Genomic DNA, 19,519 nt, shown 5'->3' with positions numbered 1-19,519 from the left:
ACACTTTGCTGATTAACTTTATGGCCACAATGATTCTGATAGCGAAAATCTTGTATACTAAGAGCAACGTGAAACAGTACAGTTTGGACACATTTTTGCCAACTTGAATTGGCTGTCCTGCAGCCGCCAAGCCAATGTGCTGGCACATTTCTGTATGTTCTTACTGATTACATGTTTGCATACTAACGAGAGTGCAAGGTACATTTATAATTTAGCGTTTTTCATGTGCCATGTATTAGCACGACAAGAGTTGCTAACGCGCCATCAGAATTGATATGAAATCCTTAGATGACTCATTGGAATCATCACATTTGCATTTCCTTCACGTGGAGTTTATTGCGATTCTCTTTGTCTTTTTCACCAATATCGACGTGCATGCTTACAACGAGTATCGGACATAACAAAAATATTTTAGTTTCAGGCGTGACTTCTTGGTGACAAGGTTCAACTGTACATACTTTCTTATTGCAAACTCATGCCTCTGATGGAATGGCACAATCGTTATCCTAAATAGCAGCAAAAATCTTTGTGGAGGTAACGGCAGCACCTAATTTTTTTGTGTAGGTTTCTGTCCTTTCATGACTACCGCATACCTCGAGAGAACCTGCTGAATAGGACTGCAGATGTGACACCTGAAGGGGAATACGTCACACCACTGAAGGTAGGGGTGCTTGAGAGCGTTTGATTGCAGTTATTCGTTTGCTAGGCTACTTAGCTCGAAGTCAAAGGACTGTAGAGCATGTTTGCATGACAAATGGTGCAGAGTATGAGATGATAGATCTGTTCCTTTAAGGGGTGTATATTCGGCCTGTAGAGCCTTGAACCAGCAACACCAAAACAAGTAGTTTGACGAGTTTGTAATCAAAGTGTTTTCATATTAACTGCTATCCCTTGCTTGAACAGTCTCTGGGTGCTGTACAGAATAAGCTCATTAAATTATTCAATTCAATTCGTTTTTTATTCTCATAAACAAGGAAAGTACTTTTCGAACAATGCATAAGTGCAGGAGGTCTCATAGTCAGACATTTGAGTGTGAAACGTCCTGTTAATGTGTGCATCATGCAAGTATAACTGTATGGTGATGTATTAATAATGCATAAGAGCTGTATTAAACTACAGCTTTGATGTCATATGCTATTTCGTCTTGGAGATTAAATATCTTCACTCCTCACAAATATTTCCCCAGTGAAATGTTCACAATGTAGTACAGTAATCAATGCTTTTCTTGCTTTCTTTTTGTTTTCTTGTTTTTTTACTTCAGAAGCCTGCTTTAAAGGGCCCTGGAACACTTTTTCAACCAATCATATAATGATGTCACTATTAAAGGACATTGTCTCACGAATCTCATGCTGCAAAAATTTTTCAAATAGTTCAAGCGGAAGTGCAATTTACGCACCACTACGTGGCTTTCTCTCTCTTTTGGCCTCCGCTAGCATTCTGGAAGCTACACGAGGGGAAAGCCAGATGGGCAAAGCCCCACCCAAAAGTTGCGTGTCTTGGCAGAGAAAGGGTTCATCGCAGCATCCCATGTTGGCTGTGATAGAGTACACTATGCAACACATTGCTACTGTGATGAAGAAATTGCGGTCACTGACCAAGTCAAGGTGAAAATAACACAGAGACGTTTTGGGCAATTTCTTCATCATCATGTTACCTGACCAGATGAACTCTCGTCGATTTCTTGACTACATTGCTGCTATCTCAGAGGCCACTTGCAGCAGACACAGCTATGTGCAGTTGTAGCGTCTAGGCCGGCACTGCAAAGGTGAAATGATTTTCTCTGTGTTTCTGTGATCGCAGACACGTATATGTTTAATTTATTTAACTTGAACTTGGCGATTAAGTATTACTTTTAACAAGAAAGGAGCACCTCCGGCGCCGCACACGTGCTCTCATACCTCCGTGTGCGGTAAACCTCCCCCGCGGTCTTACCCGTGCAGAGGAGGTTGCGCTTCGGAGGATCCGGGTCGGGGTAGCCCTCACTCCTGCCGTGACTAGGAAGTGGCCGCACTTTCGCCCGCTATATCCTCGTCCTGAGTGTCCACTCTGCAAGTCGCGAAATGTTGAAGCCGACATCCACCACCTGCTGTGGGTTTGCCCTGCACTGAAACCGACGAGGCTCCGGCACCTCGCAGCAGCGGGACTCTCGCCGCAGAATCTGAGCCATTACACTGCTTGGACGCAGGGACCGCATTATCGATCCCTCTTGGACTTCATTAAGTCAGCAAATCTTTTTTCATTCATTTAATCATCCTTCTTCACCCCCATCACATACCCTTGTATGCCCTGAGGAATTTATCCTCGCATTAAAAAAAAAAAAAAAGTATTACTGAGAATGTTCTTGCGATCACGAAATCGGCCAATAGTGTTTGCGGGCCCAGCTGCTTGCAGTGACACTGCATCACGTTGCGGAATTTAGAGGAATAAAGTTTTGACAATTTTTGTCGCGAGATTGTAGATTCCCTGCCACATGCAGTGCATTAATCTTTGGCTCACATGTTCACAGCAGCCTCTGCGACAGATCGGCAATGTTTTCTTACTATGTTCAAGATGTGTTTCAGGGCCCCTGTAAGGCACGATTGATACTTTGAACAGTTTGGACAAGTGTGGTAGTGGTGCATTGGAAGCACAATATAATCCTGTTGCATCGTGAGTGTTACAAGCCACTCAGTGATGCGTTCAGTTTTCTTTGTTGATAGCTATAGTGTAGTGCTTTCAACTGTGGTTTCGTAATTGTTACTGGGCAATATTCATTTTCCTTTTGTAGTGACCACCTGTGTGTGTATCATTTTGCACGGTTAGGATCCAAAAAAGAGGTTTGGAATGACCCTGGGCTCCCTGTCTATGGGACGTGTGGCCATCGTGGGCATCTGCACCACCAACCTCATCAAGAGCGTTGTCATCTCCACCCGGTATTCAGCTGTGCGTCGCCAGTTCGGTCCAGAGAACCAGGAGGAGTGGCCAGTCATTGAGTACCAGCTGCAGGTGTGACCAGGTTGTCGCAAAGACAATTATTAGGCTCATGAAAGCGTTCACTGTGGCACAAGATGACAGATGTGAAGCAGGACACGCACATGTAGCATTGGGTAATGTTTTGTATTTTGTTTGTGTGCTGCTTTGTGTTACGTTGAATGCCTTCGTGCTATGCCAGCGAGCCAATATTGCATCGAAGCACTGTGGCAGAACAGGTGTGGTGGGGTTCTGCTGCTGAGTGCAATGTCCTGGGTGCGATTCCTGGCATCAGGGGCTGCATTTTGATGAGGGAGATTTAGGTGCACTAAAGAGAAACACTGAACCACTTAAGACTAGTAAAACATTCCTTCAGAACCCCATTTTCATCAATTTCACAGTAGTAGGCTGAGCATTAGAAGAGACAGGGTCAAGGTTAAATTTTTTGAATTTCGCACCAAAACTGCAGCAACAGTATCACAATGTAATGCCACAGGTCTCAGAGCATCTTTTCCTATTTCGGTTGTTGTGGCTCAGTAACCGTTCTACAATATTGTTAAGTTTGGTCTTTGGCTTGTTTATAATGCAATGCAGTTAATCTTTACTGATGAAAAGTCAACTAGGCTGCAGCAGACACCGTAAAAATCCATGACGGCCTAGCGAGCTGCTGCAGAAACTTTAAGGCAGTTTTCTTAGCTTTTGCACATTTTCTAGTCTTATGGCAAGGGTGGCTTTTTTTGGTAATACAGTGAAACCTAGTTAAACCGTAGTTGGCCAGAGCATGGAAAAAGTACGTACTAAACAGTAGTACTGCTTAAGGCAGGGGGGGAACACTTCACAACTGAAATAGCATGAGATCGCCCACTTAGCTATAAAAAACAGAACTCAGAGAGAGTGTGATGAAAGGGCAAAAATGCGCAGCATTTATTCACTTTGCGCGACAAAAGTGTTATTTTCGTTTGATGCCGCCGCGGCCTAGCAGCGACGACAGCGGCCTCAAACTTACTGAAGCTGTGAGCCAGCTTTTCAGCTAGCCTATTCTCGGCAAACACTCGCATGGCAGAGTGTTTGCCGTTGCATATTCTCCGTGCATGGGCGCGATAGCGCTACAGAAGTCACGGGGTGCCTTTTTCGTTGCGGGGTACTGTTCTCGTCACGACGATGGTATTCATGAGGCTGACGTAACGCACAGCTTTTGCTGCCACTGTCGGGCCTCAGTCGCCTGCGCCCTCGCTTTCTGTGTCGTCTTTATCGCTGTTGTTAGGCAACACTTCGGCAACAACAGGCAACAATGGCAAAAAGTCGAACCTCACAGCCGACATCTCTTCGCGGTCGCAGCATCGCTGCTGAGAAACTTCTTCACATTCCAAATGCCACACACCATAGTCAACGGTTGATCCCTGTCGCCTGCCAGTGCCGACTTCTTCCTGCCGCGTTTGATAGCACGAATGATGTCAAATTTTTTTTCTATGCAGAGCACCCGGTGTTTTTTATCCGAGCTTCGGCGTAACGCGAGTCCTAGCTTGCACGATGCCACGACGCTCTCTGGACCGCTCTCTGTCACGGTGCTGAAATTATTTAATGTTGATGTGGCTTCACGCTCAAATGCACAGGGCACTTAGAGGCCATTGTTCTGATCTCTGAGGCTTGTTGTTCTGCCGGGCTGCCCGATGGGGACGATGCACCGCCGTGATTATGCGACGAAAAGTGGAAACACTACATGTTAGCCAATACATACGCAATAAGCTGGCACAGTTTATGCAGATACAAAATGCATTATGTTCAATGGCCGCTGAGTTGGGGATTTGACTTTACTACTTTAAAATGAAACTACTGTTTAAGCGGGTACAGTTTAACGAAGTCTTACTATATCGCAATACATTTATCAATAAAGCTCAAATAATTTTTCTCTATAGTGCCCCTTTAAAGAACTCCAGGCAACCCGAATTAGTTCAGAGCCTTCTGGTAAGGTAGCTGCCCCAATTTTTGGTTAAGACATTAAATGCAATCAATCAAACCAATCAGTCGTGATCTTGGTTGTTATCATAATGATTCAATGTATTGCTATGTCTGTTAGTTTGGAACCTTGGTGACATGTTACAAGCGACTTAGCATGCCTTTAATGGAATCTTTGCGTTTGGAGTGAAATATCCTAGATTACAGCCTAATAAAGTAGCAAGAAATGCAGCTCAAAAAGGAAGCTGTGTTCATAAACCAGCTAATCAGAATTGCTATTTTTCCTTGTCTTTGCAATGTGTGCTTGTCAAAGCATTTCAATGCTTACAGAACCCTTAATATCATCATTGGAACCACACTATTCCACAGAAACAAAAACGGGAATCCCTGCTCTGTGTTGTAAGAGTAAGTCGGGATGTTGATGAGTACTTTTCTTTCTTGGCATCACAGTTCCTGCTGCTTATCAGCTCGCGACTATATTTTGGACCTTATGTATTATCACTCATGTTGTCAGAAGACTAGGTAAATAAGCGTAAATAGGCAGTTTTAGCTGAGCGTTGCTTGCAGTCTGTTCTGCACACATTTCATGCACTTGGGCCCTTGAGAGAACTGCTTTGATTTCACATTTTTGTGTCTCTCAGAGATACGAGCAAAGTGCAGATGACTTGACTGCAAAATGACCGAAAAGCCGAGTGTCACACTTCTCTTAATCGACTTAGAAGTGGAGCGGAGGCAGCATCGGGCCTTCCACTGCTGGCATGGGCATTACGTGCACAAGTGTTCAATGTTCCCACTGAGCAGCTCTGTGCATATTGTTGGGATACACTTGTTTGAGCAGAGTGGACAGTAAATGTTAAAACTGTCTGATAAACATAGCCTCATGGACGCTTCCGAGAGTGCCTAGAGCAAAGTGCTCGTAAAGGAGCAGTTGCTGAGTGAATAAAAATCCAGAAGTTTCATTTTGTTCAGCTTCTGCGATTCAGTTCGTACATTTCTTTAGTAGTATCTTGGAGAAGAACTACAGTGTTAAGGAGGTGCTGTGTACTCCTTGTGCTTATGCCTTCTCCTTTTTTTTTTCTCCAGCAATGGAGGCTAATCCCATTCCTCGCAGCTGCGCATGTGTTCAACTACTACTCGGCTGCATTGTACCGAGAGTTTGTCAGCTTCCACATTGCAGTCCTTTTTGGCGAGAAGTCTCCTGAAGTGGTGAGTGCAGCAAGCATCCATTCTCCTGTACGAGAATATGAAATTGGGCTAGTAGTAGGCTTGTGAATATCATAGCAAGCAGCACAGACGCAGGCTTTCCTGATAACTCCAGTTTATACAGTAAAACATCGTTAATTCGGATTTCACGGGACTGAAAAAAAAATGTGTGAGGTAACCGAATGTCGAATTATTGAGTCTGTAAAAAAAGTAATAAACTGTGAGGGCGTCCATCCATGATGGGGGAAGCAGGTGGCACTCTCTGGGCGCAGTGGTGAAAGACTCGAGGTCCGTTTGATTCGCCTGCATCACTGTAAACCACTTCACAGTGGTTCACGAGAAGTTCAGAAATTGTACAGATCGATTTCTTCGGTGCAGGCACCGCATGTGACACTCGAAACAAATGTCGAGGTGCAGACGCCGTGCAGGCATGTTGTTTTTTCCGACTAATCTGCGCGGAGTGCGTAAGTTTGAGAAGTCCTGTTGAGCTGCTGATGTGATTGGCTTCTGAGGCGTAAATGCACCCGCGCCTGCGTAGACACAGCAGACACACGTAAGGTGGTTTTAACAGCACATGCGCATGTGTACTGTGCTGTCTGCTGCGCTGCTGTTTCGCACCTGTACGTCTGCACCAAGCTGGCACTGACAGTAGAGAGGGTGCAGCAAAATCTTGAACCAGCCCTGCGCCTTTTGAAACAAACGGTGCGGTTTGGTTCAGATGGCGCCACTGCTGCACCGCTGAAACGAAAGGAATTGTACAGCACCTCGTGAAGTGGTTCAGGTGGTGCAGGTGAATCAAACGTATCTTTGGTGTGTGTGTGTGTACCATGGGGTCGTCAGAGGTTTAGGCCTTATAAGCCTGACAGAATAAATGTTTACTACATCAGCATGCTTTTCTTCACTGAGTGAATGAGCAAATCCTGTTGCTATTTTGCTCAAGTGCAGTGTGTGAATGCTGTGCTTCTCATCATATTGTGACTGATTGGCTCTTGCAGCGGCGAAGGTCTGGAAACTTCCTTCGCAACGGGGCCGTGCCTTCATCTGAGACGTACCACGCTCAGATCCCGATTATTTTTTCACTAGTGATCTGGTTGCCAACAAATTGTCCGTCCATAGCGCTGTAGCCTGTTCCTCTTCATCCTCGACAGCTGTACACCGACACAAAATGGAACTGTTTATCGAAACCACAGCCTCTGTCGACACGATCATGCAACACGATCATGGACAATGATCTCTCGGTTCTGAAGGCATGTGGCTGACATGCACACTGATTCAAGACTATACTACTGTTTGCCCCAACCGCTGTGGAGGAAACTATGGTGGCTGTCAACGCGATCGTGGATGGTGACTATGCAGTTATGAATGCACGCAGCTGATGCGGTGTTATGTGCGGGGGTAAATTAAGAATAAAGGCTTTAAAGGCACAAATAGGCACAAAGCACTCCGGCATTGCTGTCATTTACATACTATTTCTGCTGATGACTATGACAATGCACACTCCGCTGCTTCGTTTGGTGGGACATTAGCACCATTCTTCCTCTTGTGCATTGCACATTTGCGGTGCTCTATGCTCCCTTAGCTCTGAGAGTTAAAGAAATTAACTGATGTGTGGCCATATTTTGTCCAAGTTAGCGAGAGTTTGATTGCATTAAATAATGCATACGCCTACCAGAACCAGAGGGCAAGTCTGAATTACCCGATTACCCAAGTTAACGAGGGTCGAATTAACTAGGTTTTACTTTATGTACGGCCATATTCGAAGTAAGACCATCAGTAGGTAGTCAGCACATGTGTTCGGTATTTCTTGTCCAGGCACCTGCGCTGTTTGCCGGGCTTTGCCCCTGTGCGCCCCTTGTGGAGGGTGTGATGTTCATTTGCTGAGCAAAAGTTTTCGTGATTGAACATAGCCATATTTCATTGTAGGCAGAATTCAAGAGCACAAACATCCATAGAATAAGGTGCACATTAGTCACTTGTGGTCGGTTTATTTGGTTTTTCTTTTGCTCAGTCTCAGCGAAGCGATGCAGGAAGCGTTGTTGTAGCTGTGAAGCCGTAGCTTGCCATGCCATTTGCTTCTTAACTGCCGTATTCCAACAATGATGTGTTTAGGCAACATTGCATATAAATCGCTATAACCGTTGCTGCAGCACACTAAATCCAGTGTACCTTTTCGCTTTGTGACTGTTCTGCAAAAGCAACCAAATCTACTTCATGGCTACTGCTTCTGTCCTCTCTCAACCAATAAAATTTGTGTTTTCTTATAGCAGGCAAACCATTGACAGTTGTATAAGTTAGACCTCGATATAACGAAATTCTTGATATAAAGAATTATTTTACGTTTCATAACCTCTTGTTCATAGAACACCATGTATTTAGAACCTCAATATAATGAAGTGTGTTTGTATGCGATTTCAATAGAACTAAATTTTGCTTCCGCCACAAAAGAATGCTGAGACAGTAAATGGAAACTTCTGCGGGTGCAGATGGTCAAATGATTGAATTACAAGTGGCTGCTTGTAACCACAGCTCTCAAATTGTGTGCAGCGCAGCAAGAGCAACCGCAGAAGTGGAGCCGCATCATGTTCCATATAAAGTTCAAGTGTGATAAGATCCTGTCGTGTCCCCGCGTACTTTGTGTGCGAGTGAAAGTGTGTGGTGAGACAAAAAGATGGTGGCTCCACGAGTGCTGCCTTCCTGCGCAAGCAAAGAAAAAGGAGGAGGGGAGCAAGCTCGCGATTAGGGGCGCACAAGGGGCGGGGGGTTAAGTTCACGCGCGTCGCAATTTCTGGCCTGCGTCTCGGCCGTGGCTGCACATGGCTGTAAGCGCGGCTGAGCGCATGCGCAGCCACATACCTTGCTTGAGAGGTAATCTGCTGCGTGTGTAAAAAGTGAGCGTGCCAAGATGGCTTGGCATCATGTAACTAAGCTGTTAAGTATTGGAGGTTGCGTAATCATGAGTTTTGGTGACCCACTGCCGGTGCTTTTCCTGATAGCGTCGTCCCAGTGAGGGTGGCGCTATCAGCCACGGGGGCGGAGTGCACGCTAAAGCTTGGCTGGCTTCGTTTAATTTGTACCGCCGATGTGAAGGTGTCATTGACGTGCCATGAAACCGTATCATTCGACGCCGGCTCCCAAATTCCTCAAAATGAATTGTTTTCTCATTCAAATTTGCTTTTTTTTTTACTGCCCGATGACTCGGGAAATTCTGTGGCCCCTTTCTATGTGAGAAAAATAGACTTACCGTATTTACGTCGACCAATTTTAAAAAATTTGAATATCTGAAGTGGGGGGTTGACTTACGATCGAAACCAAAACATGGCACCGCCAAAAAAGCGAGACCAACGGGAGCTACAACATAGTTACAGTTTTATGTTTGCTCTGTGGCCCTACCTGTAGCTTTTCGCTATCCTGCATGTTTGTTCGGTTTTCGGAAGGGTTTTTCAACATTTTTAAGAGTCTTGCAGTGCACACAACACCCATGGGGGGGTGTCGATAGTTGATGGAAGCGCCACTGTTCCATTTACGGCGGAACCCTCAGAACTGCGGCACTTGCGGGGAGTGTCGGTAGTTCATGGAAGAGCAGACGCCGCTCACGGGTTTTTCTCTATAGTTTGACCAAAGGCATTGGTTTGACGCGTTCAACTTGACTGCCGGTTATGTGCTACTTCCATGCTTCCTCAGTCGTCATGAGTGCTCCAAGCCCACTAATCATTCGGCACTCGTTCACAGCAGCGTTCAATAGGGCTGCCATCCTTTACGCCGAAGAAACAAATCACTGCGCAGCAGGCCGCAAGTTCGATGTTTCTGAACGGGTGGTGTGAGAGTGGCGACTGCAGCGAGGCGAAATTTTCACCTGTGACAGCAGCTCACGGATTTCCCACATGCAGAAGTCTGGACGCTTTCTGGAGCAGTAGGCCAAGCTTGTGGCGTACGTCGGTGAAATGCGTGATCGGTCCCTGCCCGTGAAGTGCAACATGGTTATGAAACAAGCCTGAATCTTCACCTTTTAATGACCTGCTCCGCCGTGAGTACGAGTGGCTGGCAGCAGAAGACCACGAACTTTCGCCAACCAGACCTGTCGAAAGAGCCTCCCTGATGGCTGCTTGTGGTTGGGTGCATTTGGTGTGGGCTGCTGTTCCACAAGATGTTGTGGTGCGGTCGTTTGCGAGATGTACAATTTCGTTGGACGACGATGCTCTTTGGGACCGTAGCAGCGATGACGATGGCAGCACTAGTGAATACGAGTAGTCCAGTGACCATGTCAGCTACTAATAAATTTTCGTTATCGAATGCGCCCTCGGGTATGCTCTTCTTTTCTTTATTTTTCCTGTCACGCAATATGGGGGGGCCGACTTACAATCGTGTATATACGGTGTACCCCTGACACATGGGCACTCTAAAGTCCTTTAGGTAAGGGGACATCTAACGGAAAGGCGTTCAAACACGGTGATACACGACAAAGGAGCATCTCCCTCCCGGTGAAGTTCCTTTAGAGGAAAGGAGATTGCACATCTACTTTTCAAGCAGCAAAGGTGTTACTCTCACACATAGCGTGCACAACTCGTCAATAGAAAGAAACCTGCCACACAACTACGGTGCGCCATAAGTATTTTTTACCTTGCGAAAATGCTTCAAGTTTTAGCGGTAATCTGTTTTGTCGAACAGTGAAGATATACTGTAGCTATGCTCTCAAACGCTCACATCATGTTGCTAGTGCCGCCATGTTGAATTCCGGCAGTGTCGTTTGCTGCGTCGTCTTTGGTGCGTTAGCATCGTGAAACCATCGTTCCTTGCACACTTAGGCCCACCTTTTGCGGTTGGTGGCTCGAGGCTACAGTGCCGAAGCAGTCAACATGGAGCTGTTCATGATGAGTGACGTTTGATGTTTTCCACTTTCGCCTTGGCTGCGTTTATCTCATCTTCAAGAGATTCGAGAGCAACAAGTGTCAGAGCGACCTCAACTCTCGCTTCATCGCCAGCGTTTTGCAGAGCCATGATGCAACTGCGCAGTTCTGTCACGTCATCACAATTGTGCGAATAACACATTGAATAAAACGCGTTACGCCTGCACACACGAAGGAAGGGAGAACAAGAACCTGGGCAGCACCAGAATAAACAGCATGCGCAGCAAATGACAGCAAAACACCTGTTGTACATAGTTGCTGGACGAATTTAAATTGCTTCTAAGAGCGCAAAAACGCGAATAAAATAAACGAATATGCGCATTATAAGCCATCAACAACGAAAAAAAAAAAAAGTGTTTTTGGGTTCTACACTAGCTAAATGCAATCTAATATGTAGCTTTTTAAAAATGTTTTCTCTCTTGCTGCTTTAATAAGCAGCACTATTTTTTCTTGCGGTGTTTATCTGAGGAACAACCTAAGGAAGTTAGTACGGTACCATGTGTCATCGGCACAACTCCTTTCTGCAAAGGGTCCTTCAGAGTAACAAAAGGGGTTTGCTGCAAAGTACTTTAGTTTTGCCCGTGTGTCAGGGGTATTACTTGCATAAAAGGTCGAGTTTCAATACATTGAAACTTCTGTGTAGCGAAACAAACTGCCAATTTTACGTACTTCGTTATATCGAGGTCTGCACTGTAGCTGTGAAGGTGACGAGGGGAGTAGGCAATGCATGGTCCAGCTGACTACACTGCATTCAGCTAATGGAGTAAAATGGTTGAAATAATAAAAAAAGGAGAGATTAAAGAAAAATTAAGATTGTTTACATAAACGTGAAAAAGTTCGCAACTGTTTAAGCCTGTCAAGGACCCACATGCCATTATCAACACAGAAGGCATTAGATGTTGTTTCTAGGAAAAAGTGAAATCTACTGGCCAACAGCCAAAATGAGAACTCTCATCAAAGGCCATTGTTTGTGGACATGTCCCCAGCCTCATTGTGTTCTGACCCAATAATTGAAGAGAAATGGTATTTTGTTAGTGTTTTGTTGCACTCTGCAAGCACGAAGGAGTTTTGAATGTTGTAGCCATCTTGGTGGTTCACTGGCTGCGGTGTTTTGCTGCTGAGCAGACGTAGCAGGTTTGATTCCCGGCCATGGGGACAGCATTGTGATGGAGACAAAATGCAAAGTCACTTAAAGGGACACTAAAGGTAAAAATGATTTTTTCTGCATCAGTAAATTATTGTTCTACAATAACAAAAACACCACTCTTACAACGATAAGACGTTTGGTAAGCCAGAAAAAGCGCAAGAACGAAATACGGGTGGCGACGCCTACTTAAGTTCCCGCACTTGGGGGCTGTGACGTCTTGGATATTGATGCCATCTTCTAGGGCCTACTAACTATATATAGCGGTACAGATTGACTACATTTTGTTCTAAAGGAACCAAATATTAAACATGGCAAGTTTCGGGAACCTTTATTCTGCCAACGCGGCCCAAATGTGAAAACATACTTTGGAATCCCTGACGTCACACTGACCTACCAGCACTTAGGTTTCGGCGCGAAATTCAAATACTGATACTTGGACCTTCATTTTCTCATCTAATGATCAAAGTATTTTTTTTAAATGACTGCCTGCAGGGTTCTCAAACAATGCTTCATTAGTCTAAACTGATTTATTGTTTCTCTTTAGTGTCCCTTTAACCCCTGCTGATCAAAATCACTTGGAGCCCCTCACTACAGCATCTCTCATAGCCCCAGTGTTATTTTGGTATGTGAACTCAATGAATGAAAGAATCAATCGGTCAATCCCATCAACAGTCTCCTTTTCTTTTGTTTCTCGAACCATGTAGTCGGAACAAGGTGTGGAGCTGCACATCTTGTCATGCGCTGCCAAGTGCAAAGCAGGCTGGCTGGCCAGGGATGCGATACAGGAGAGCCGTGAAGCCTGCGGTGGCCATGGCTATCTCAAAGGTACTGTTTTATCTGCTCCTCTGCACCATTCACGAACTTCGTGACAGCCTTGTATTTCAGTACCAGCTCTCTCTGCTTACAAAATTATCGGGACTCTGCATCAGCATCACTGACTCGGTAGATCCAATGTATAACAGTGTCTGAAATTTCTGAAGCCATGACATTTTCACTCTCGTCGTGACGGGTGTTACAGTTACAGTGATGCAGTACCCTGTGGCCTTTCGCGCTTTGACTCTGTTCATTCGCGACGTTATGGCAATGTAGCACATTAAATGTGATGCCCACCCGCCGTGGTTGCTCAGTGGCTATGGTGTTAGGCTGCTGAGCACGAGGTCGCGGGATCGAATCCCGGCCACGGCGGCCGCATTTCGATGGGGGCGAAATGCGAAAACACCCGTGTACTTAGATTTAGGTGCACGTTAAAGAACCCCAGGTGGTCGAAATTTCCGGAGTCCTCCACTACGGCGTGCCTCATAATCAGAAAGTGGTTTTGGCACGTAAAACCCCATAACTTAAATGTGATGCCCGCTTCAAGAGACGAGCAATTTTGACGGCTGAGGAGTTCGGAAACTCTGCCATGGCTTGGCAGCTCGCCGTAAACGAGTCCCCAATTTGCACATGGCGGGACCAGCAGCAGGTGCTTTCTAATTGCGAAGCCGGCCGAAAGTGCTTGATCCGTAGACCTTGCAGGGGCCTGGTACTGTCCCCAAACAAAATGGTTGTGCACTCTTTTAAGAAGGGCATAATCCGAAACGAGCTCCATGGCATGGAAGATTACTTGATTCTCGGGTGATCACTTTTGGAAATAGTTTCGCCTTCATGAGACTTGGCTCATCCCAGCACCAAACTCCTGGCTTTGTGCGATGATAGTGAGCCTGGCACAGCACCAAAAACACTTGTCCTCCGGGGACATGTTTTGCGAAAGTGAAACTACCTTCAAAAGTGGTCGCCTGAGAATAACGCCCAAGGGAAGCTGTGCCACCTCCTGAGACCACAATGACTGAGAAGAACTCGTTTCCAAATTGTGAATCCTTGAATGAAGGTACCATTTCTTTTTTCGTTTATATCGCATTACATTTGCAGTTTTATTTATTTTGCATGACTGGAAAGTCGACCGTCCTGTTACAATCGCGGTCACATTACATTCAGGTAAATGCGGTATTGTTGCAGTTTACCTTTAAATTTGTGCTACGCAATGCATAGCTCCCAACACAGCCTGTACCACTTGATTCTTTCTGAAATACAGTGTCGGGTCTTGGCGAGCTGCGCAATGACAACGATGCCAACTGCACCTACGAGGGAGACAACAACGTGCTTCTGCAGCAAACAAGCAATGTGCTGCTGTCGTTGGTGCAAGGGCGCAAGACGGGTCAGCCCCTACCAGCCTCCATGGCAACCATTCAATTCCTCAATGACATGGAGACTATTCTGCAGGGCACCCTGGCAGCGACCACTGTTCGTGAGATGACCGACATTAATGGTCAGTTATGTGGCACATTGAACATGAACTATGACATAGGCATGCTTTGTGGAGGAATTAAGGAACCTTATCAGAGCTACAAGACACCTGACTGCAAATAAGTGAAAGCTTATCTCGCTTCTTTTTTTTATTAAGGAGGAAGCCGGGGCTATAAGCTTAAAGGCCTGAAGGAGGCCTCTGCTCCTCTATACAGTTTGACATTATAGATTGTATAACGTAACACGGTCAACTGGTTGTAAACAGATAAATTACAGGCACACTCTATGTGCTGCACTGAAGCAGCCAACTACAGTGAAGCCTCATTACTACAAACACTGCATTAACGAATTTTTCTGATTAATGAACTATTCAGAAATCCCTGCTGACTTCTTATAGCTTCTATGTAAAGATATTTCAGTACTGCAAACTTCAGAATACCAAACTTTTCAGAATAACAATTGTTATTCACTTTCCCTGTGATGTTTACAACACTTCCGTACTACAAACTAATATTCCCGAAATCTGGGGATTCTTAGATTTTCGTGTATCCTTCACAGCAGCCGAAACAGTAGGCTAGCAGACGACAAGGCGCAGAGAGTGCAGACATTGCAGCGCAGGGGTTTGAAAGACCTAATACTGCGATTGAGTAAAAAAGAACGCCGGTGAGCAGAGGCAACACCGCATCTGGCTTTGCGAGCATATGCTCCGCCCAGAAAAGTGTCACCTAGCAACGGAGGCATGTCTCTTCCTTCTTTCTGCACATTCCTCCTTCTTTTGCGCTTCTTTCTGCGGCGTACGAGTGATGCGAGTGGTAACATGCGTACTCACAGGGGTGCCACACGGTCGTACTTTGCACTTGCCAGACAGTGTCGTTTATGTGCGCTTGCACTTTGACATAGTTAAGGTGTCCGCCTCGAGTGAGACAGTTGTGGTGTCCATGGGGCAAGAAATGCGAAAAACAAACAAAACGCAAGAAACATTGCGCTTTGGAAGTGACATGGGGCTACCTTTCTTTCAGTAGTTTTCTCAAAGTCAGCATCTGTTTTGTGCGTGTCACTTTTATTATGCGGTGCTTCGGTAGTGTGTGGCGGCGGAATCCATGGAAAATAGCAACAGCGCGTGCCGAGAGCCAACAGCAACATTTTCATGGATAGCTGGAATGGTGAGAACTTGTGAACTGATGGGTTAATGGGCAAAATGGTTCATTTTGGGGCCTTTACTCGAACTATCTTTCACCATAACGAATAATTTACCGTGATCCCCTGAAGTTTGTTATACCGAGACTTCACTGTAATGAAAGGTAGCATGATAAACAAACTGATGCTACTACAGAAAACAGAAGTTTGAAGCAGTTAAATCTTGCTTAATTTTCTTTGCGAATATGTTCCAAGACTCACCAAAGTGGATACCTGCCAACACCTTATTATCTGTTGCAATTTCTTGGAAGTTTAATTATGTTTGCTTAGTGTGAGCTATAGGGATTTGTAAAGCTTGTGATTGAAAAAAAATATCTGTCATTAGAAACAGTGTTGCTTTGAGTGTATGGATTATTCGATTATTGAGTGTAACTGATATTTTAGAAGGCAGGATAAAAATGAGGAAGAAATGTAATTTTTTATGCATGTGATGCATAGAGCAGATAACCGGTAATATTGAAGTAACAGAATGGATGCCAAGGGAAAAGAAAGGCAGTCGAGGACAGGCTAGAATTCACTTCTGGACTCAGAGCGGGAAATTCACAGGCATAAAATGGACTCTGCAAATACAACACAGGTAATTACAGTGGTAGGGGTTTCCTTTCTTTTTCTTTTTGACAAACGTCACGCTTATAAATTTTACGCAACAAATAAAAGCTGCCTAAAATCTTACGCATTTTTGTTTTCGAAGTTGCAGTTACGAACTGCTTCAACATGGTCATGACTTGGGAATTTTCGTGATTGCTCGTCTCGTATGCAGTGATCTTGGCGGCGTATAAGTGGCTGGTCTGCTACCTGCTGAGGGTAAGCGACGAGAAGTACACAACGCTGGTGTCTCAGGGGGAGGACCAGTTTTCAGCCAAGAACAACACACAAGCCTTCTGCCTCCGCGAACTGGCCCTGGCTTACATTGAGGTAACGTACAGTGCAATCTTTGTCTACAGAAGAGACTACTTGGTAAAATTCACAGAAATTAGTTATTTAATGACTTACCTTTATACGGATTTGCAAGAAGCCATATGGTCCAGTCTTGAAAAGGAAACGAAAATATAAAAAGGACTGAAAGTACAGTAAAACCTCGTTAATATACCACTTCGTATGATTTCTTGGTGGCAACATTTGCTGTTGAAAACACAAAAAAATGACCCTGTATAGTTACGTTTCTTTTTTTACCGGTTCATATGTTCCCGTAAGACACATGCTTTTAGTACTAATGTTCAGTACTTCACCAAACTGCAATTGTATAATACGTTTTCTCACTGCTAGATCTCGTGTGAACAAGAAACAGCACAAGGCACACGCAATTGTGAGCCGTTAGGCGCCTGCCACAGCAGCTTCCCTGCAATACTCGCCTGCTTGTGTCACATGCAAATGCGGGCGCGCACTCAGCTTTCTCTTCCAGTACCAACAAATCTGGCAGGTTGTTGCGCATGGCATTCGCAGCTATCCTTGCCATCCCTATTGCGATAAACATCTTCACCTATTTGTTTTGCAGTGTTTGTGGCGCAGTGCCGTTGGAAGCGTACTACACACTTTTAGTGAGTGATAATTAAGATGCCGCCATTCCCTGCTGCAGGTAATGGCTAAGTAAGTAAGCAAAACGTTTCGCTCTGGTGGCATCGTATTCCACCGTTGCCCGCCAGCTCGATTTTGTTTCAATTTCCTGTCGCACCTTAGAACACTATGCAATAGGAAAACAACAAAGCCCGTCTTGGGCCTCTTGAGCCCCACCAGCTCGATGCGCGTCGGCATGTCATGGCAATGATTCTCGCCAAGTGGGCACATAAAACCTGAAGAAGCTGCCGACCCAGGCCAAATTCGAGAGCAATGCAAACGTAAGCTTGCCAAAGCCGCAAATATAACAGTGCGCGCTTTATATTGTTGAGGCCCCACCAGCTCAGCACGGTGTGGCTACGTCTCGTGCTGCAACTATATTCAGGCAACGCTTCGCATTTCGTAGATGTCACCTACAGTTGAGTCGGCCATATATTTATTTGTGACTTCTGAGTGTATATTCCCCCGGTAAGTACATACTTTTCGCGTTTTTTTTTACAAAATGTATGTACGAGGTTCTACTGTAATTAAAACTTTGAAGATAGCAAACATGTCTGTTTTCAGTGTCATTAGTGAATATTCCTTAGGTTTAAATATAAGTTGCTTGTAGTCCTTAAGTGTTTTTGTGGTATTATGTGCTTCATTCTTGAGTTTGAATACGACTACAAGAGAAAAAAGAACATCACTGTTAATTGCACTATCTGTCTGTGTGAAAAATCTTGGTAGATTTCTAAGTAGCTTCTAATGGTTATGTTGTCTTTTGACAGTTGGTCAGAGTTTCAGATTAGAAATATACTTGACCATTGTGTTCTCGTGGAAAGCTACAACACTAGTCGATACACCCTGCTTACATTATTACGTGACATAGCCTAGTCTGGTAACATGAAATATTGGTGGCCTTGTTGCTTTTATGATCAATGCAGACAGCCAAGAGGAAGTTATCACTGTAGATCAGATTGAGCCATGACCATTGACCTGTGTCATGGTCAATCATTCCACTCCGGCCCCCCACATTATTGGCTCACTCCCAATGCGAGTCACCTGGAACCTGGATGCCACTCTGGCATCCTTGGTGCTACAGTCTGTCAGGCAGAGCATTCTTGCTGCCTGAGCTTTATTGCCACTATGTCATTACTCATCGCCCAGCTGTTTATCTGGGATGCTAACCATCACTGTAGCATGCTAATCTGGTGCAGTATGCAAGGCACATGGCCAGGCAAATATATTCAGCACCAATTAAAATATGACTCTTTCTTTGACCCTCACTAGTCAATAAACATGTCTAACAGCACAGAGTGTATCGGTTGTCATGCCATACCTTTGCTATTGATAGTGCCTAGACATGCATCAGTGTTTGTTATAAAGTGCACAATAATTGAATGCATTCATTTCATTCAAACTAAAATTAAACTAGCCAGAAATGTCGGGAGGAAGCTAGGACCTGACCTTCGAATCGCTATGGAATGATGTTCCTTGTCTTCTCAACATTGCATTCCTTTTCTTTCTCCAGCACACCATTGTGGAAAAGTTCCAGAATTTCATTGCTGACCTGAAGGACCCTCAACTGTGTGTCGTGCTGCAGCGAATTAACTCCCTTTTTGCGCTTTGGAGCCTGGAAAAGCGCATAGGGGACCTCTATGGTGGTGAGCTCGAATTTCTTGCCCCATTCTAACGCAGTCGACTTCCATCAATTCGACCTTGCGGTACTGAAACAATGGATCGAATTATTCAATGGGTTTAATTAAAGGAAGAGGCTTCTGGATCTAAGGCATATGCTGTTATGAGTTCTGAGTGGCAAAGACTGTCCACTCAAATCAACACGCAGCCTATATATAAAAAGGAAAATGTAGCATTCCTTCGATTTTGGCTATAAATAAAATTAATAAGTCCTGTAGGCCAGCTGCAGAGACTTGCAATTCATTTTCACCTAATGCTCCTCATCACCACTCTCAGACAGCTCTTTATTGTTGTGGGCCACAACATGTCCTCCATGCAGTACATTGCATTTGATATTCTGCATTCTTTTTTTTTTTATACAACCCCACAGCCAACCTATACAAAAATGTGTTTTGTTGCCATCTTATGATGACAATGGCAATGCTGCTGGCTCGGCTGGTGGACCGTTGCCAATGTCACAAACCTGACGTCTGTTTTGTATACCGTTGTGCACATCAGGATCATTTGTAATTGCTAATTGTTCATTGTGAACTGCCGTATTCACTTGGAGATCTGTCAAGGGCAGACTGGAAACTTTTTCAATGGGGAGTAGCACATCTTGATACAATCACTGCTCTTTAGCACCGTTAAGGCAGACACTGCAGGGTCA

At 44.9% G+C, this 19,519-nt stretch overlaps 1 protein-coding gene across 2 annotated transcripts in view; it reads left to right on the top strand.

Annotated features, from left to right (window-relative positions):
- Positions 1 to 19,519, top strand: part of Acox3 (Acyl-CoA oxidase 3) — a 37,574-nt gene that overhangs the window by 7,057 nt on the left and 10,998 nt on the right. For both annotated transcript variants that reach the window (XM_050167499.3, XM_055064694.2), the window contains exons 6-12: positions 565 to 661; positions 2,803 to 2,985; positions 5,989 to 6,111; positions 12,864 to 12,984; positions 14,231 to 14,464; positions 16,400 to 16,554; positions 18,704 to 18,836. In XM_050167499.3, coding sequence (XP_050023456.1) covers positions 565 to 661; positions 2,803 to 2,985; positions 5,989 to 6,111; positions 12,864 to 12,984; positions 14,231 to 14,464; positions 16,400 to 16,554; positions 18,704 to 18,836 — 1,046 coding nt within the window. The remainder of the gene's footprint in view (positions 1 to 564; positions 662 to 2,802; positions 2,986 to 5,988; positions 6,112 to 12,863; positions 12,985 to 14,230; positions 14,465 to 16,399; positions 16,555 to 18,703; positions 18,837 to 19,519) is intronic.

The sequence above is a fragment of the Dermacentor andersoni genome, chromosome 3 (genome assembly GCF_023375885.2).
Source record: "Dermacentor andersoni chromosome 3, qqDerAnde1_hic_scaffold, whole genome shotgun sequence".
In the NCBI taxonomy this organism is placed as follows: domain Eukaryota; kingdom Metazoa; phylum Arthropoda; class Arachnida; order Ixodida; family Ixodidae; genus Dermacentor; species Dermacentor andersoni.
This window is presented reverse-complemented; position numbering and strand designations above follow the sequence as displayed.